This window comes from Typopeltis vanoorti, chromosome 1 (assembly GCF_054136105.1).
Source record: "Typopeltis vanoorti isolate ZY-2024b chromosome 1, IOZ_Tvanoo_1.0, whole genome shotgun sequence".
Taxonomy (NCBI): Eukaryota; Metazoa; Arthropoda; class Arachnida; order Uropygi; family Thelyphonidae; genus Typopeltis; species Typopeltis vanoorti.
This window is the reverse complement of record NC_143549.1, coordinates 152,308,445-152,324,976: the sequence shown is the minus strand read 5'-3', so window position 1 is coordinate 152,324,976 and position 16,532 is coordinate 152,308,445. Positions and strand designations below refer to the sequence as shown.

Here is a 16,532-nt window from a genome sequence, read left to right as displayed (position 1 = left end):
TCAAAACGAACTTATCTACCATAAAATGGAAGCCAGTACTAAATTTGTAAACTGGATAACAAAACGAATCAACATAACTCATTTCATTGCCTGAATGCTAATCTGTCGAATTACAACGTCTTACAAAGTTTTATTCAATGTAACGGCGCTACATTTTCAAAATTGTCGCATTATTAATCGGCAGCTTTACAAGAAGCAGCGAACGATGTGGTAATATTGCATGTAAGGAATTCTTGTTTGCTCACTACAATACACGCTCGCTAACGATCGATAAAATGCATTCTAAGTACACATTTATCACCTCAGTTTTCAACAGTAATCTACATGACAACGTTATGAGTAACACTGATTGCTTCTCTTCTCGGAGATCGCAAATTGAGAGCAGAAATCTGAAATTATGGAGAATGAATTGGTTAACTATATAAATAGTTATAGGGTTTCTGCAAGCATTTCATTTGTGGAGTAACGAGAACGGAGTGACATTTGAACCCAGTTTGTAAAGATCGGGTTCAAATTCCGTCTAGGACCCAACGAACCTCTTAGGACTTTCCAGTTGAAAGTGGGTTGGTTGGAATCATATGGAATGGAATTTCTCGTCCAAGGAACTTGAGTTTTGCATCTCGCTAAACAAAATATGAGATAAGTAAAAAAATGAAATTGAATTAAATTAAAAAAAATACGAGAAGTGAAATTTCTTATATTCTAAATATTGTAGCTGTAATTATAACTTTTTCTATCCCCTATTAAGAGGCAATTAATTTTACAACATTCTAAGCATTCCATTGAAAACCAAAATGGAGTTTAGAATAATAGATGTCAGTTCAAGCTGCTGAACAAGTCGGCATCTATAAACTCTAATGAATACAAAGGGTCACATCACATAGCAATGAATTTTATCGATTGTGCTATTTAAAGACCAGAATAGGGCGTGACTAAAGAGTAATTTCCTAGATCCAAGAACAATTAGACCCTTAGTTACGTAATTGACATGTTATGATGAAGTGAAGTGTTTAGTTAAATATTCGTCTTATTTTATCTTTATTTCTAATTTTCTGTACGGCTAATTGAAACTGTAATTGAAGTTCAAGGAATTCAACGTCAGGAGAGTATTTTCGGTTCAAGAAACTCCTTTACTTGGGATGTTCGGTAGCACATTTTTACCGTAGACTGGTTGTCCTTCTAATGGATTCAAGCTTAATTGTAATTTGCATGCAGACTTCGTAAGTCTGCTTTTTTTTTCCTGTCTTTCTGAAAGTCTGTCTTTTGTCAGGCTAAACTTAATTTTTGTTTGTGGTTACCACCCAAGAAAAAAAATTTTATATGAACCTATAGCATATTCGTATCATAGATGGATAAACGATTTCTTAATATATTTAATGGTTTGTATTTATTTTTTACATAGTCCGGAAACTTTGCTCTAGAGACCAAACATGGAACTTTTTTTTTTTTTTTTTGAATTCATTTCAGACCTCCAATAAGTCGAAGCTCATCTGCCACCTAAAAACAATCGCAAACATCCATTGCCGGATTTGAATATGCTGACCAGGCCGGCAAGTTAGTGCAATTTTCTAATTTATCCATCGACAATTACCGAAGGTCAAGAAGATGCCATCCATGATATTGAAAAGGAAATTTATCATAAAAATACACAAAGAAATAACTTGAAAATTCAATATTTTGCAAACATAAAGTGCGTAGATTTATTTTATTCTAAAATCTAGGATCATTTCCAACTTTTCTGCTTTATGCTACCATATACTACTAGATTTTATTTATTATTTTTTTCAAATCAGATGTTTTAGTTAAAATGAATTTTTCCATGAAGCTGCTATTGGTAGCCATTATTTATCACTTCCCCTTGCATTGTTCGGGATACTCAGAGAGAGAGAGAGAGACAGAGAGAGAGAGAGAGAGAGATCATTCTTTGTTTTCCAATGTAACAATTCAATAGAAGTCTCGAATTCATTCAAACGTTTAAGCAGACATTTCTAGATAATTTTCTTCTGTTTTCAGAGCTCACTTTACCTTCAATTCCATGTTTATAAACTTCGTCAGATGTACTATTTTCTCGGTAGCGAATTTAATATTTATTACAATGCGTATGTTAAGAAAGAATGGAAACCATAATAAATCTTATTGAAAATAAGACTTATTACATCTAGTTTATGTATATGTTACAGAAATACCACGAACTACATCAACTGTATACTTCTTAATGTGGAAACGTTTATCTAATTGTAATTCATAAAATAAGGATAAATTTTAGTCGTATTTTATCCTCTGACTTCACATATTTAGTTAACTGTCTTACGAGAGGGGAAAAAATGACTAAACGCTACACACAACAGTTAAGTTGCGCAACTTTGACAGTGTTCACTCTCTACCCGTACTTGTTTTTCCGTCAGAGGGCACTAACTAGCTGAATTGTAAGTAAACGTCTAAAGTTGCAAGCAACTGTTACAGGGTAGATGTCTTGAACGACTACTCTAGGAACTGGTTCCTGAGACTTAAATAAAAGTAAAGTGTGCTGAGACAGAACGGGGTCCAATGTTCGGAAAATCCTATCTAAACCACGCTTCTAAAGAACACGAGGTATCAGTATGACAAAGAGCATGCGCAGTCGTAATCTAACCTCTTAAGCCTAATGTTTTCGACAAAGACAACACAAGGCCACATCCGAGATGGGGTAAGTAGTGAATGCATTCTAATTCGTGCTTTTTTTCTCGCTTTAATAGGTTGAAACTGTAATTGTGCACGTGCGCTTACGCCTCACGCACGAGAAATAAGGCTTCCCAACAGCGGGTACAAAGTGCCTCAAGTTGTTTGCCCAACAACGGAAGGATGCACAGCAGGTTGTCGTAGCCAACACGTCCCCGCCGTAACTCACTGCGAACGAGGAGCAGTAGTTGCTTTGAACTGCTGAAACAGGCGGGAGGGTGACAATGGGAGCTCGTGTGCAACAGGTATGTCTAGTTGGCCCCGGGTAAGACTAACAGTGGCAGGTATTCCAAAGCGGTGCTGCTGGCATTGCTGATTTAGAGATCATCCGGAGGAATTTTGCAGTAATGGGGGGATTGGGTGGGTGGGTGGATGCGTGGGCGGTAGTCCGCTTTAGCAGTACGATGAGTAACATACTACCAGGCCGGGGAATCCGGAGGGTTAGTGCAACGTCGGTGCCTCTCCTCTCGGCTTGGGCCAGTACCGCGAGCGCCACAGGTGGGTTTATCTTATCAAACGCGCTCATTCTTCTCTCTCCCTGAATGGGAGGGACTGATTTCTGACGTCACAGACGGCCCACCGAATATTGCCCCCACCAATAACTGATGTTTTATGTTGCCCGCCATTTTCCTCGTCGGTCGGGTCCGACGTCTGCATACCTTTTTGTCAGCCGTCCAATAATCCCGCGGAAGTTGCGCTTCCGGCATGACGTCACGGAGCAAGTGGTGGTGGTGTTGAACCCACGTGTAACACCGGTCCAGGGAAGTTCACCCTTCCCCGCTGGAATGGATATTTATTCTGGTGTGCGGCGAGACCGGTCAGATCTGAATCGGACACGCAGCAGTTACGGCAGCACACAATAGAGCACTTGCCGGAGCCCATACACATATACAACGTTCCCCCGAAAGTGTTCGTGACCCCCGCCTGGCAATAACGTAAAGTGGCAGCAGTTTGACGACGATGTTCACTATCCATTCCGGCAGCGTTACGGTTTCAAGGAGCGGCGTGTTCTCCACGAATAACAAAAGGCGACGACGAGCTGGAACAAGTAGGTTTTGACCATGTTCCTTTTCTGTAAGAGTCTCCTCTTGCATCTATAGTTAGTTGTGAATTATTATTGACCCACTTCGAGTCAACGACTTGGAATTGTTCCATCAACATTATCTTGTCTTGACACGTGAGCTGATGTCCTTGGTTACCGGGACTAATTGGTGTCTTTCTTGCAGACTCCCGGTACTACCTCACACTGTGCCTGGTCAGTGCCCTGTCAACGGTCACCATGACTGCACCTCTGTCCAGAGAAAAACCGCGATGGATCAATCCGTGTGGTTTAGAAGGCCACGTATTTGACCCCACGAAAGATATGTCCGAAGCTCCGCCCATACCTCTCCAGCAGCTTTATGAAAATGTAGTCAGGACGGGAAACTCGGCGAGAAATCGTGCAGCAGATCGGAAGCAAGAATTCGTAAGTATCTCTTATTTATTTTGGTGATGGCTAATTGAAAAGTATTATAAATGGCATGCATTGGAAAAAGTTTTAATGGAAATTCTATACGCGGAGTTTGCTTTTCTTATTATTGTAAAATTAGTAAAGTGAATATATACTAATGAAGTGGTGAATATTAACTCGATAGTGTTGCAGAAACTTGTTTTGCACGTAGGCAAAAATTGACGTTGGAAATTTCAGTGAGGTCTGAAACTAGTTTTCTCTGGAATTGGCGAGGAACAAAGCGGAAAAAAATGACATTTAGATATAATCTACATAGGAAAAATCTCTAAAAATTCTCAGTTAAGCAATTTACTGAGAACTATTTCATATTTTGATATTATTCAATATGCTTTTTCTTGATTCATGAACTGTGATTATGTTGGAAATTTATAGTCTCGAAAAAAAAAAAAAACCGCATTTTTTCCCCCATTTTCTTATATCCATACATTCATTTATAAATCCAAGAAGACATGAACAGTGACTTTTTTCGCTTTAAAATGTATCACTTTTTATGTATTTATTTTATTTTAATTATTTTTGCTACCACAATGCTGACTTTTGTTGTTATAGTAGTCAATAACAACAACAACGCAGCACACTGTTGCAATACTGTTATACGAGGAAATGCTGGTATTTGTTATAACGGCGTAATTTGTAAAATTGTTCCTACTGGTTTTTCCACACTTCTCGGTATTATTAATGAACTTAAATCACGTAAGGTCAACGCTTTCGTCTCATATTCGAAAGAGAAACATCAACGAAGCGTTTAGCAGCCAGTTATAAGATGTGTAAAATGCAAATTATCTCCTGACTGTTTCCTGAAATTGATAAGGCCATTGCGTAGGAAGTTTTATCAGTCGGATACTATCAAATCCTTATCACAGTCTTGGAAACGGTACAAATACCTGAATTACTATAAGATATACTTAAGATTTCCCTTAAAGATTTGATTTTTTAATATTATGAATCATTGTTTCTTTCCTGGGGGATTTCCATAAAAATAATTCTCATTCATAAAAATTAAATTTGAATTATTTATATATTCATGTATCGTAGTAATAAATCTGATTCACAAATTGATAAGTAATTGATAATTACTCATGAAGAATTTTAATGTTTCGTAAACATAACACTATTTAACAGAAATTCCTCCAGTCATTGTTTTTAAATCAATTTCTAGAACGGTTATTTCATCTGTAGTCTTGTCATATTTCATTAAATATCAGCTAATATTAACTGATGCGTATCTACGTTAGGTGGCGCAACATCATTGCATTTTGTGGAAAATATCTTCTCATTTGTAATGAATACAGCCAACGATTTCTTCATTGTTGACGTATTTCTTAGTTTATTTTGTCAGTTATGGGAACAGACAGGGCGTATGCAGTAACTGTTAATTAACGCAACCTGACATGCCTTATTTTTTAAAAAAGTCTATATAAAATTCCTGCTATATAAAGCGATAACAGATAATTCTTCCTGTTCTTTCTTCATAACTTGTGCCTGAAATAACTCATCCTCAATTATAGTCGACTAAAATATCTTAGCAGCAGCTCGTTCTTGTTTTTCTTGACTTATCAAAGTGTTCTGATTAATGGGAATGCTTTATTTTTTTTAAAAATAAAACTTTTTCTCCGTATAACTGGATGTTGCGAATTCCTCTGAAATTGTCAAGGCTTACTTGGTACTTGAAACATTTAATAAATAGAAGTGACGATTCAAAAAAAAAAAAAAAAAAAAAGTCTCAAAAGAGCATGCTGATTTCTGACCGCAATAATTTTTAGAATCGGAGTATATCGAAAATTTTCGAGGCATTTACTGGCATTACAATTCTAGTCTGTAATCTTGCAGGTGCTTAAATTTTGGCGTTTTATTTCAAGCGGTTTTTTTTACTGGTAGTAGCTTTCAGTTGAACGCCTTAAGACTGTGTGTATTGCATACAGGTGTATTTAGTTTCTTTTTCGTCTTCGAATCCAAAGTTCACCTATTTGAGTTGACGCTGCACTCAGGAATGTGTTGCAAAAAGTGACTCAAGAAAAAGGTGTGCCTACACTTTTTTTTTTTCTGTCTCTCTGTTGAATATCTTATTTTTTTTTTTTAAAAAAAAACCTCTTAAGATAAATTATGATGTAAATGAGAGGCTTAATTTCAGTCTTTGACCTTTAAAACCGTTAAAGTGTACAACTTACTACTTAAAGGAGTAGTAAGTTGTACACTTTCTTAGAGAAGGGGAGAGTAATTTTGATTTTTAGAAGCAAAGTACTTTTAAAAAAATGCCTTCTCCGCTTAATTTCAGACACTGATCATCGGGAGAAAGGGTGTAAAACAAGAATTTACACGATGATCAATTAACTGTTGCGCTATTCTTCTCACTTTACGTTGTAATATAACCGTATTTTGTTGAACATTGACTATCATAATTCATTAAGTTTGACGTACCTTATGGGAATCCGTAATTTTCTAGACGGGATTTGTGAACCTGAAAAAAAGCGCTTTTTTTAGATGACTTGTAATTTTAATATTAAATGAATTCAGTGAAGTATTATCTTTACACGACCATTTGAACATTGTAGATTTAACAGTCAACCAATACACCTTAATATCTTCTTTCAGTCAGTATACTTTATCATTCGAGCTTGGATTTCCAAGATTGCTCACTCAATACTAACCATATGTCTTAAATAGGTATCCGCATGTAATTTAAGAACCTCTCCCTCGAAAGAAAAAAAGTAAACTGCTTAAAGTTGATTTTTATATATTTAAATTATTCGAAATTTATAATGTGCATTCGTTCGTCATACTGAAATATTGCTAACTGCGAAATTAAATAATTTAAGTGAACATGCATAATATTTGAGAGATTTAACGAAATTCTATTTTAATAATGCAGCTTTGATCCAATCAAAAGTGCGCCATACATTTTGTAAGTTGTATTTTTCCTAAGTTAGTGTTTCCTAGAATATTTATCGAATACGACCCTTCCCATTTTTGATGTAAAGGAGATGCTTACTTGCTTTCCACATCAAACATGGCAGCTTCAATTTCATGGTTATAAAATTACTTCTATAAAAACCCTTTAAAAAAATCAAATTCTTATACGATTTTCTAACGAAGCTCAAACAAGGAAGAAAAATTCATTAAGAGGATTGTGTTTAGGTGATAGATAAATTTAATCGACCGGTGTGAGACCATCGCCCCTATGTGTGGAGGACTAAAGTGGCTTGAAACGTTTCACGTTTTGTTGTCTCTAGAGTACTTTCGGATTATGTAAAACTATTTATAAAATGTTCAAAAAATCCTTATTCTCTCTCTCCCTCCCCATCTCACCAAGGTAATAATATGCTATAGGTTTTACAACTTTGTTGAGTTGAAGAACATTCTTTTTCAGCTTGTTCGGGTAACAGTTGTTGAAACTTTCATTGCGCTTCCTGGAAAATACCGACTATCTTTTGGTGTCTAATTTAAATACTAAATAGATGTTTCAGATATCATGCAATGCCTAGTTGGCGGTTGTATTTGTCTTAACATTTCGCAGGGAACTTATTTTTTTACATCATGAACCATGAGCGTAAATGAATCAATTTGATATGTCTGATAACCTTGCCGGTAAGTTATTCGCAGTTCAGAAATTATGACGTAATTCCGGAAAAAAGGCATCTAGTTATGTCATACCTGAGATAAGTTAAATGATAAGAGAAAGAAAGATCAGTTTTTCCTTTTATTTGTTTTTGCTACTTGACTTTATTCACATGATACTGGATGAAAAAGAATTCATAAAACTGTTGCTCTGTACACTTGTACTTTTCAAGAAATACTATCATTATAGTTGGTACAAATTGTCATCAGTTTCTTGAAATGTATTTAGATATATAATGTGTTTTTTATCCTATGTATTCAGATTTACTATCTTCTTAACCTCGTTTTTATTTCAGGATCAAAGAATATCAAGGGATGATGTGCACTGTAATAATTTTTCACGTTTCTTCATATAATACATTGATTTCTTTTTTTTTTTTTTTCCCCATGTATTCGCTGATTAGAAAACCTGCAGTGAAACTGACTTGAATGGAAATGCTCAATTCAGGTTTTCAAACTGTGACTTACATTATCAAGAATGGAACTAAGGTTATCATATATTACAGAACCCCCCCCCCCCCAATTTAATCCTCGAAACAATGTTTCACTAGACGAAGACTACTAGCTACCACAAGTATTTTACATGGATGCTAACACCATGAATCCCACGGCGTCTTATTATTAGCATCACTCAGATTCCTGCCATATCATTCATTCCATCTTATCTGTAAATGTTCAAATGGATTCTTATTCCGCTGAATGCGCAGATCATTCAAATTCGCCATCATATATCCGGAACTAATGTATTATAGTTTTATAATCTTCAGCGAGATAATACGTTATATCATAAAAAGATCTGTTTTATGATATGACATTATCCCCTGGAAATAAGCCTTACCCCAAATGAATAAACTGTTCAATGTTTGAGTAAGCGGAATTTGGACTCCGTTTCCCAGTGTCACACCTGATATGTGTATGAAAGTACAACCTACACCATCAGCAAACACTGTTGTCACTTGATACGATGGGTCCAGTGTAATGGCGATAGCAATGTCATTGATGAACTACACATCATAATTTGTTCCATACTGCATCAAGGCCAGTTGAAACAGAAATTGTTCAAACCTGGCAACTTTAATTCACTCAAGTGTTGAACAACATGGTCCTGTGCCTACTATCCGTAGTTGCATGTTTTTAGTCAATAGGAGCGGAAATCCGAGTCCTCATCCTTGATGATCTCATGTGTTGCGTTATACAGTTATAAATCTGAAGTCCCATGTTTCTAGTGAGATGTTTGTGATCACGGAAATGCTACTGTGATTATGTGGAGAATCCACCAATTGGTGGATTCCATGGATGGTGTTCCTGAGAGAATTATTTTTAAAATGGTTGTCATCAGAGACTGCAACAGAAAATTCAAACAAGATGAAAGAAAATAATTCTTTCCTGAGATGGAAAATCAAATACATTGCCGATGACAGTTTTCTTTCTAAAAAAAAAAAATAGTTTAAGTAAAATTTTAATTATATAAATATTCATTTGTTCAAACAAAATTCGTAATATTAAAAAAAGTCATGGTGTTAATAAATTTAGTTTAATCCTTTATCGGTGTAGGAAAGAAAATTTGCGCCTGAAGTATTTCAAAGACTGAGGCAACTCGTAATAAAGGTGTACCAAGCTCTCATCACTCCTTGTCTTAGTAGCTCCCATAATGCAAAGCACATCTCCTTGCAGACATGTATAATTCTGTGCATTAAGGGATGGGCCACTACCCAGACCGGTTTCAACCTTTATTGAGGTCTCGTCAGTGGGAGCCAGATCCAGAGGTGGTGATATCAAGGTGGAAGCAATGGAGAGGTCGTATTTACCTATACGAGTTGCCAAAAGGTGTACCATCTTATTATTAAATTACTCTGGATTTAGAGAAAGATGTTGGAAGTTTATTTCCCACCAAGTGGAAAATAAACTTCCAACATGTCATTGGCTAACTGAAAAGTTAGCGATTTCAGTTAGCCAATCTCTTTTTGAAATAATTACATGTTATAAACATGTAATATAAAGCAGTATATTATGAAGCCCTTTAAAATGTAAAATGCAGATTACTTGTATAATGAACTGATTTTTTCCCCCCTTAGATATTTAAATCTCGACAAGCTGACTTCATTAGTTGATTCCATCCCATTTGTATTACTTTGAGAAAATGAATGAATGCAACTTTACTGACTAGCCCTCATTCACGTTATTCGGAGAGGGAGGGATGAATGCAAGCTCGAATGATTTTCTGTGAGTGAGATAAATTGCCATGCAACTGGTAATACCAACTAATTAATTGCTTTAGAAATAATTATTTTCCACTTCACTTGTTTTCTCCATCTTGTCATTATTAGTGCGTACACCCACTGAAGATTAATTACTTGCAGAGTTGTCTACCAAGATCACATATTGCTAACAAATGATTTCCAGCAATACTTAACACCGCGCATATTCCCAGAAAATTCAATACTGGTCAATGATAGGTCATGCCACATCAGAGGTTCTCGCTGCTAATATTTAACTACAGTATCACCTTTAAGAGTATAATGATGAGTGAAATATTTCAAAATGAAAGTAAAGTATTCCACAAAAGCAAATTTATAAGTATTCTCGGAAGGAAGATATTTCTTTCCTCCAAATTTGAACAGTTTAACTTGTTTATTAATTAAATAAACATGCACGAAATGTAGATTTTGGTTATACTAGTAAATACACGTAACGTAAACAAATTCATTGAATTAGGACCAAAACAATGAACCTCATTATTTAGATGTCCCAAGTTCATTTTAATACAATCTACATAAGATTGCAGCATTGTAGGTTCTGTTTACTGATAAAGAAAAGTTGCTCTTTCTACTCAGAATACTGTGGTTACCTTGAAATATGGGGGAGGCACAACATTTAGCTTCTGCTATTGCTTATGTGACCTTAAAGCGTGAGTGCGCTTGGTACAGTGAAGGCGTGCACTCGTATCGTGCCAGAGGTTGAACGATACTGGAGAGACCACAGAACAGAAAAAGCACCTTCTTGTTATACAACTACTGCGTCATCTCTCTACAATGAAAGGTGCAGTGCATCGTACTCGGTGATCGGTTGTTGACGACTGGAGACAATCGGAATGTCTAGACAGTTCGAAGTTTTCTACAATGGGTTAACACAACTCATAAGTTATGAAATGTGGAAGGTCGGTGTGTTGGGTGGTGGTGGGCTTGTTCATCCTAGGATAATGGACTGGAAAAAAAATAATACCCTTTGTCAGAAGTAGTAGGCCGTAACTGTAGACAAGTGACGGGTCAAATAGAGTTGCTGACAGACGCTAACCTAGCTGTAAATTACTTTTTTTTACCCCCTTCTTCGGCATATATATATATATATTTTTTTTTGCAACTACCTACTCGTTTAACATTAGCATCACAGTATACATTTTAATTTTATTCCGACAGTAATGTAAATAACTTGGAAAGGTTTTCACCCGAAATAGCTTAAACGGTTGACTGCGGTGCAGAATTTTAAAATGTGAATCCTATTCAAGAGAAGTTAACCTATCATTTTTTTCTTGCTTCCATGGGATGGGGGAACTACGGGCTAGATAATCCGGAAACCCTTCTCTAGAGTACAGACATATGTAATTCCTTTAATTTCGTTTCAGGTCCTCACTGAGCCAAGGGTTGGTCTAACACCGGCGAGGAAATTGATGTTAAAAACTCGCCAACGTACATATTTGAATTGGATGTCAGTTTCGGGGGGGGGGGGGAGAAAGATGAACAGTTTTCAATCATTAAAAACGAATCTTAAAAGCCTCCACTTGGCACTAAAATTAGGACAGAATCGTGACTACGGAATGTTCACAAGAAGAAAGCTTTCGATGTGTAATTAACTTAAACCGAATAACTCAAACATTTTTTTTTTTTTTTAATTCTTTCTAATAGCAAAAATCGGGAGTTCAAGTTATCGATTAGTGGTAATAATTCAGAGTGTTTCAAAGCCTCATATTTGGCTTTAACACTTAATCAAATAACAGGATTATCCATACGTTTTAAACAAAACAGAATATAACTATGGAATCCACTATTTATGCCTGTACAAAATTTACAGGTGTCACTCCAGCAGGAGCACATACAATCAGGAAATATTGTTCATCTTGAGTACTCAATAGCGTATTGAAAAACCATAAAGTAGGGTTGTTACATGTGGGAATACTGTATGCAGTGTTCCATGGAAAGTTTTTCAATGAATAAATACAGACTGTTACAGTATTTCAACAAAGAAACGGATAATAATGCGAGTCAACTCTTCAAGTAGTAAGGATAAGTGCATTATCCTTCAGAATTTCTGATGTACGACAGTGAATTAAACACGATTATGGTTAGATGTTAACGCCGATATGGCAACCAGAATACATCCAACATAATTCGATTTTTTTTACAAATTGTTTTTTAACAGAACTATAGATAAAAGTAATTCAGATAAAAATTAATACATTAATAGTATAGATTCTAGATTATGGAAACTTTTTAACTTCGTACAAATGTTATAATGTTAAGCGTTAGATTTTGCTAACTTAAATAATCCCTGTTTATGCTGCTGAGTGAGTCGATGATTCCTGTAATTTTGCACAGATATTTTCCAAAGGCATACAGTGGATTCTTTAGCTATTCTGCTTGGCTCAAAACGTATGAATAATTCTAAGTGTAAAGCCAAAAATGAGGCCTTGAAAAGCTTTAATTATGGTTACTAATAGATAATTCATAAATGTCATAATGAACTTCCATAAGTATTATGGACCTCTATTTTTGAGAACTAATAGAGTTCAAGGCATTTGTCTCCTTTTATTACCCTTTCGATTAAGAGTTTATTAGTCTTCTCTTCGCAAATAAAGTTCAGTAGTGTAATACCAAAGAAACTCTTTCAGAAAGTTGAGTTTTTGATTATTAATTTTATTTGTTTTTGACAGATCGTAAATGTTAGTTTATTTGGCTACAAAGTTTGTCATTTTATGTTTTTTTAAATGAGCAAGGGTTTAACGTTTCGATAGTCGCTGGAAGATGGAATTCATTGAACGTGTTTCGATGTGCATTTAAAACATTGATATATGCGAGAAAACAGCATGCATGGACTCAAGCGAGTATTGAACCATACAAATATATTAAAAAAATCTATTCCGTATTCAAGAAATGCGGAACAAGTACAGATTTCTAAGTTTTAACTGAATTCCAAAACTTGTTTTTCATGCGTGGCTTAACCACACCCTACTGGAGAAGGTAACCAAATCAACTACTTGGTGGTATTGTGGTTCTGACCGCTTCTCAGCTTGTTCTGCTGTATATTAATTGTTTTTTTTCCTTTTTTTTTTTTTTTTTTAATGGCAGTGTGCTAATAATCCTTAACATTTCCCCCTTTCTGTTCATGAGGGGAAACAACCCACACCATTTTGAACTTTCTTTCATCGCTCGCTCACTGTCAAATTAGTCACCCATGGCCGCTAATGATGGCATCGTCGTACACGATGGCCTACCTGTACCTAATCACATGTTATCGTTGTTGTCAGGAAGGGTAATTTAATCTTTACCACCAAACGGCTACCTCAGATATTACAAGTAGATTGTATGCCATTTTACGACATACTATAGTGTAATTAATTTTTAGTTAAGTACACCAGTTTCCTCATTAGGCTGTTTAATAAACAATTGGCGTATCAAAGAAATGGAATATAAATCTTTTTATTAATCCAAAATGAGGTAGGAAAACAAATTTTTTCCTCAAATTTTACAGCCCTTAACAACGAATGTGTTTTCCATGGTTTTTGTTTCTTTAACCTCATATGTTTGTGGGCTATTCAAAACGTTTTTTTTTTCTTGCCTGTAGGACATATTGTGTTGCTTAATGCTGTCCTAATAACTTGGTACCTGATGAAATATCTGCAGCTGTTGCAAGCTTAGGCCATATAGGCGTATCGCTGCCTCAAGGTCTCGGTGCGTTTGATTTTTTGAAAGTGATTTTAAGTGGCAATCTTTGAAAGCGCTTTGTGTGAAGTGACACCGAAAACGTGCCTAAAATTCTATCGGCCGAACTAACCCCCCCCCCCACCTTTCCTTTGCATGCAAGATGTGATAATTATCGAAGCACCTAACAGAACAGTTAACTGGATAGTTTTAGTTTTCACACAGCGACGAAATTGGGCTAAAAAGCTTATTTAAATTATATCATCCTTCATTTAACTTAATTTTTAAATAATTTAATATAGTAATAAAATGGACATTCCACTATTAAATAGATCGATTCAATTTACGCTAAAGTGGAATGGAACGGTTTTTTTTTTTTGGGGGGGGGGTACCTTGTATGAATTCTAACATATGTTGTCAACAGTTTTTACAATTTAATTATATTTGTTCAAGTCGTGCATAGCAGGATCCAGAAGAAAAAAAAATCCATTAAAATAATCGTAAACGGAAAAATTCAAATTGTTACTAAAGCTAATTTGAATTCAATTGAATATCAAAATCACCACATAAAAAAGTAAAAGTTTTTAAATACTCTTATTTCCTTTAACATTTGTCGGAGAGCACATACGGTATCGTTTACCTCGAGCAGCAATGGTAAACTAGTTGGGATGGTTAGTTATTTAAATTATGTTAAAGCAATTTATACAGCATGCACGCAATTGTATGCCTATAAATTGAGTGTTTTTTGTGTGTAGAAAGGAAAAATCTTATCTATTTACGAATCTGGCTAACTTATCATTAGTTAAAGCTCTTATAAAGGATCCCATCGAACTAAGAAGGGGATTCGAGGCTAATTCTTTAAACCAAACTGGTATTATCAAGTTGCAGAGGAGCTACTTATTTGTCAGTTAATATGGATATTATGTATTAGTTCATGTAAAGTATTCAAAAGCAATAATTCCATCCCAGAGAGGTGATTTGTTAAATACTTGCACCTATTGGTTCTTTCTGTTTCATAATGCAAGTTAGTGTTTTTCAAAGGTCGTTAAAAAAAATCAGAGAAACGTCTAAACTTACTAAATGAATAGTCGTCTTCCAGTTGTGGGTAAGATAGAGGGATCAGAAACTGCAGACTCTTAAATTCTACAAATTTAACTTTAGGTTATCAAAGTCGCTCATTAAATGCATTTTTTAGTTTTTCTAGAAAGCTGAGCTGTTTGAAGACTATGCTGGTTTATTGAATGTGTACAGATTCATGTACACATTCAATAAACCAGCTTATAACTGTATTAACGAAACAAAAAAGGCAATGATTTTTTTTTAAATGTTAACATATATTTTGAAACTTATATCACGTCTTCACAAAACTTAAATTATATATATGTGCGCGCGCGCACACACACACACACACACACACACTTTTATTCGTTGCAAGATTATCATTAAAGAAAGCATCTGGAAAAACTTGTGTATTAATGTAAAGAGCTTCCAGGAAATGAAGTAAAGATTGAAATCGGAAGCTTAAAAAAATCGGTGTTTTCGTGAATCATCACAGCTCTCAGTATGAAACTGCAAGAAATTGATCTTCAAAAGAGAGAAAAATGGCCTAAATTAGTGGGCTTGCAAAATTTATTGCAACTAAATGGATTCATTAAGAGTAATTCATATCAATGGATCAAGTTCATCCAATGGATGAATATCATATTCAAGAATTCGTCAATTTCGTGAGCTCTGACCAGGCGAACAGTGGCAAGGCTCTGTGAGAAGGGAAGAAAAAAAAAAGCAGCGAGAGAATTACTCTTGTCACCGTTGAAGGAATAAATGCTATACTAGCATTTACTTTGTAATTCAGTAGAAAGAACTACACCGTTCTTTGATTGGACAGACATAAGTTTAAATCCCATCAAGACTTATTCCCCCCCCCCCCCCCCGGAACAAATTCTCAACATTTTCGATCGTAGCAACCGTTAGCTCATTCTGAGACTTAAGCAGAAATGTTTGCTGCTCTGGAGTTAAGAACACCGAGGGTAAACTGCAACTGCTTCTTGTAGACACTACTCCTCTCATGTCAGTTCTAAATCTTTCGTTCAGGCACTATAGAAGTGCTTGAACGACACCAATCTTAGAATGTTGATTTACTCAGGATGGTTCCCGATTCAAGGTAACAAATTATTTAGTGTAGCTTTTTAATCCAGCGACTTAACTTGTGATGACTCTAACCGAAACAAGAAGAGGTCCGATCCGTTATTAGCCCATTGGCAAATAAAATTATGACTCGGCAAGCAAAGCCATGAGATGATTGTTTTTTATGTAAATATCATCCAAGAAAGATTGTAAACCTATAGTACATTACTACTATGAGTGCTCTCAGGATTTTTTTATTTTTTAATTATTCAAAATACTCATACTTCATATCTGTTTCCAGAAATATGAAATTATTGTATTCGTCACAGATTTTTTGTGGGGAACGGATGCTATTATTATCTGAGAGATCTATTCAATGTTGCTTTAAGAGCAAACAAAAAAAAAGCCTACATTTTTTCCCCCTTGAGTTGTTCCAGTTAAGAGGGTTGCACCAAGCACACGGTGCAACTAAATTTCAGATTCACAAAATGATTTTTTTTCGGAAAAAATAGAAACTGAAACTACGCAGCTGTCTTAATGATTGTTAGAAGTGTGTGTGTGTGTGGTATATTCAAGTCCTTTTACATGCTTTTGAAGGAGGATGACATCCATTTTCCTTATCAAACGTTTATATAAGAAGGACGGAAACA

At 35.4% G+C, this 16,532-nt stretch overlaps 1 protein-coding gene across 6 annotated transcripts in view; it reads left to right on the top strand.

Annotated features, from left to right (window-relative positions):
• Positions 1–16,532, top strand: part of LOC150110547 (uncharacterized) — a 72,826-nt gene that overhangs the window by 37,388 nt on the left and 18,906 nt on the right. For 5 of the 6 annotated variants that reach the window (XM_090394674.1, XM_090394649.1, XM_090394658.1 and 2 more), the window contains exon 2: positions 3,945–4,183. In XM_090394674.1, coding sequence (XP_090250800.1) covers positions 3,998–4,183 — 186 coding nt within the window. In that variant the 5' untranslated portion in view covers positions 3,945–3,997. Of the gene's footprint in view, positions 1–2,544; positions 2,687–3,944; positions 4,184–16,532 lie in introns of those variants that run through there. The other variant, XM_090394667.1, reaches the window with a different exon arrangement.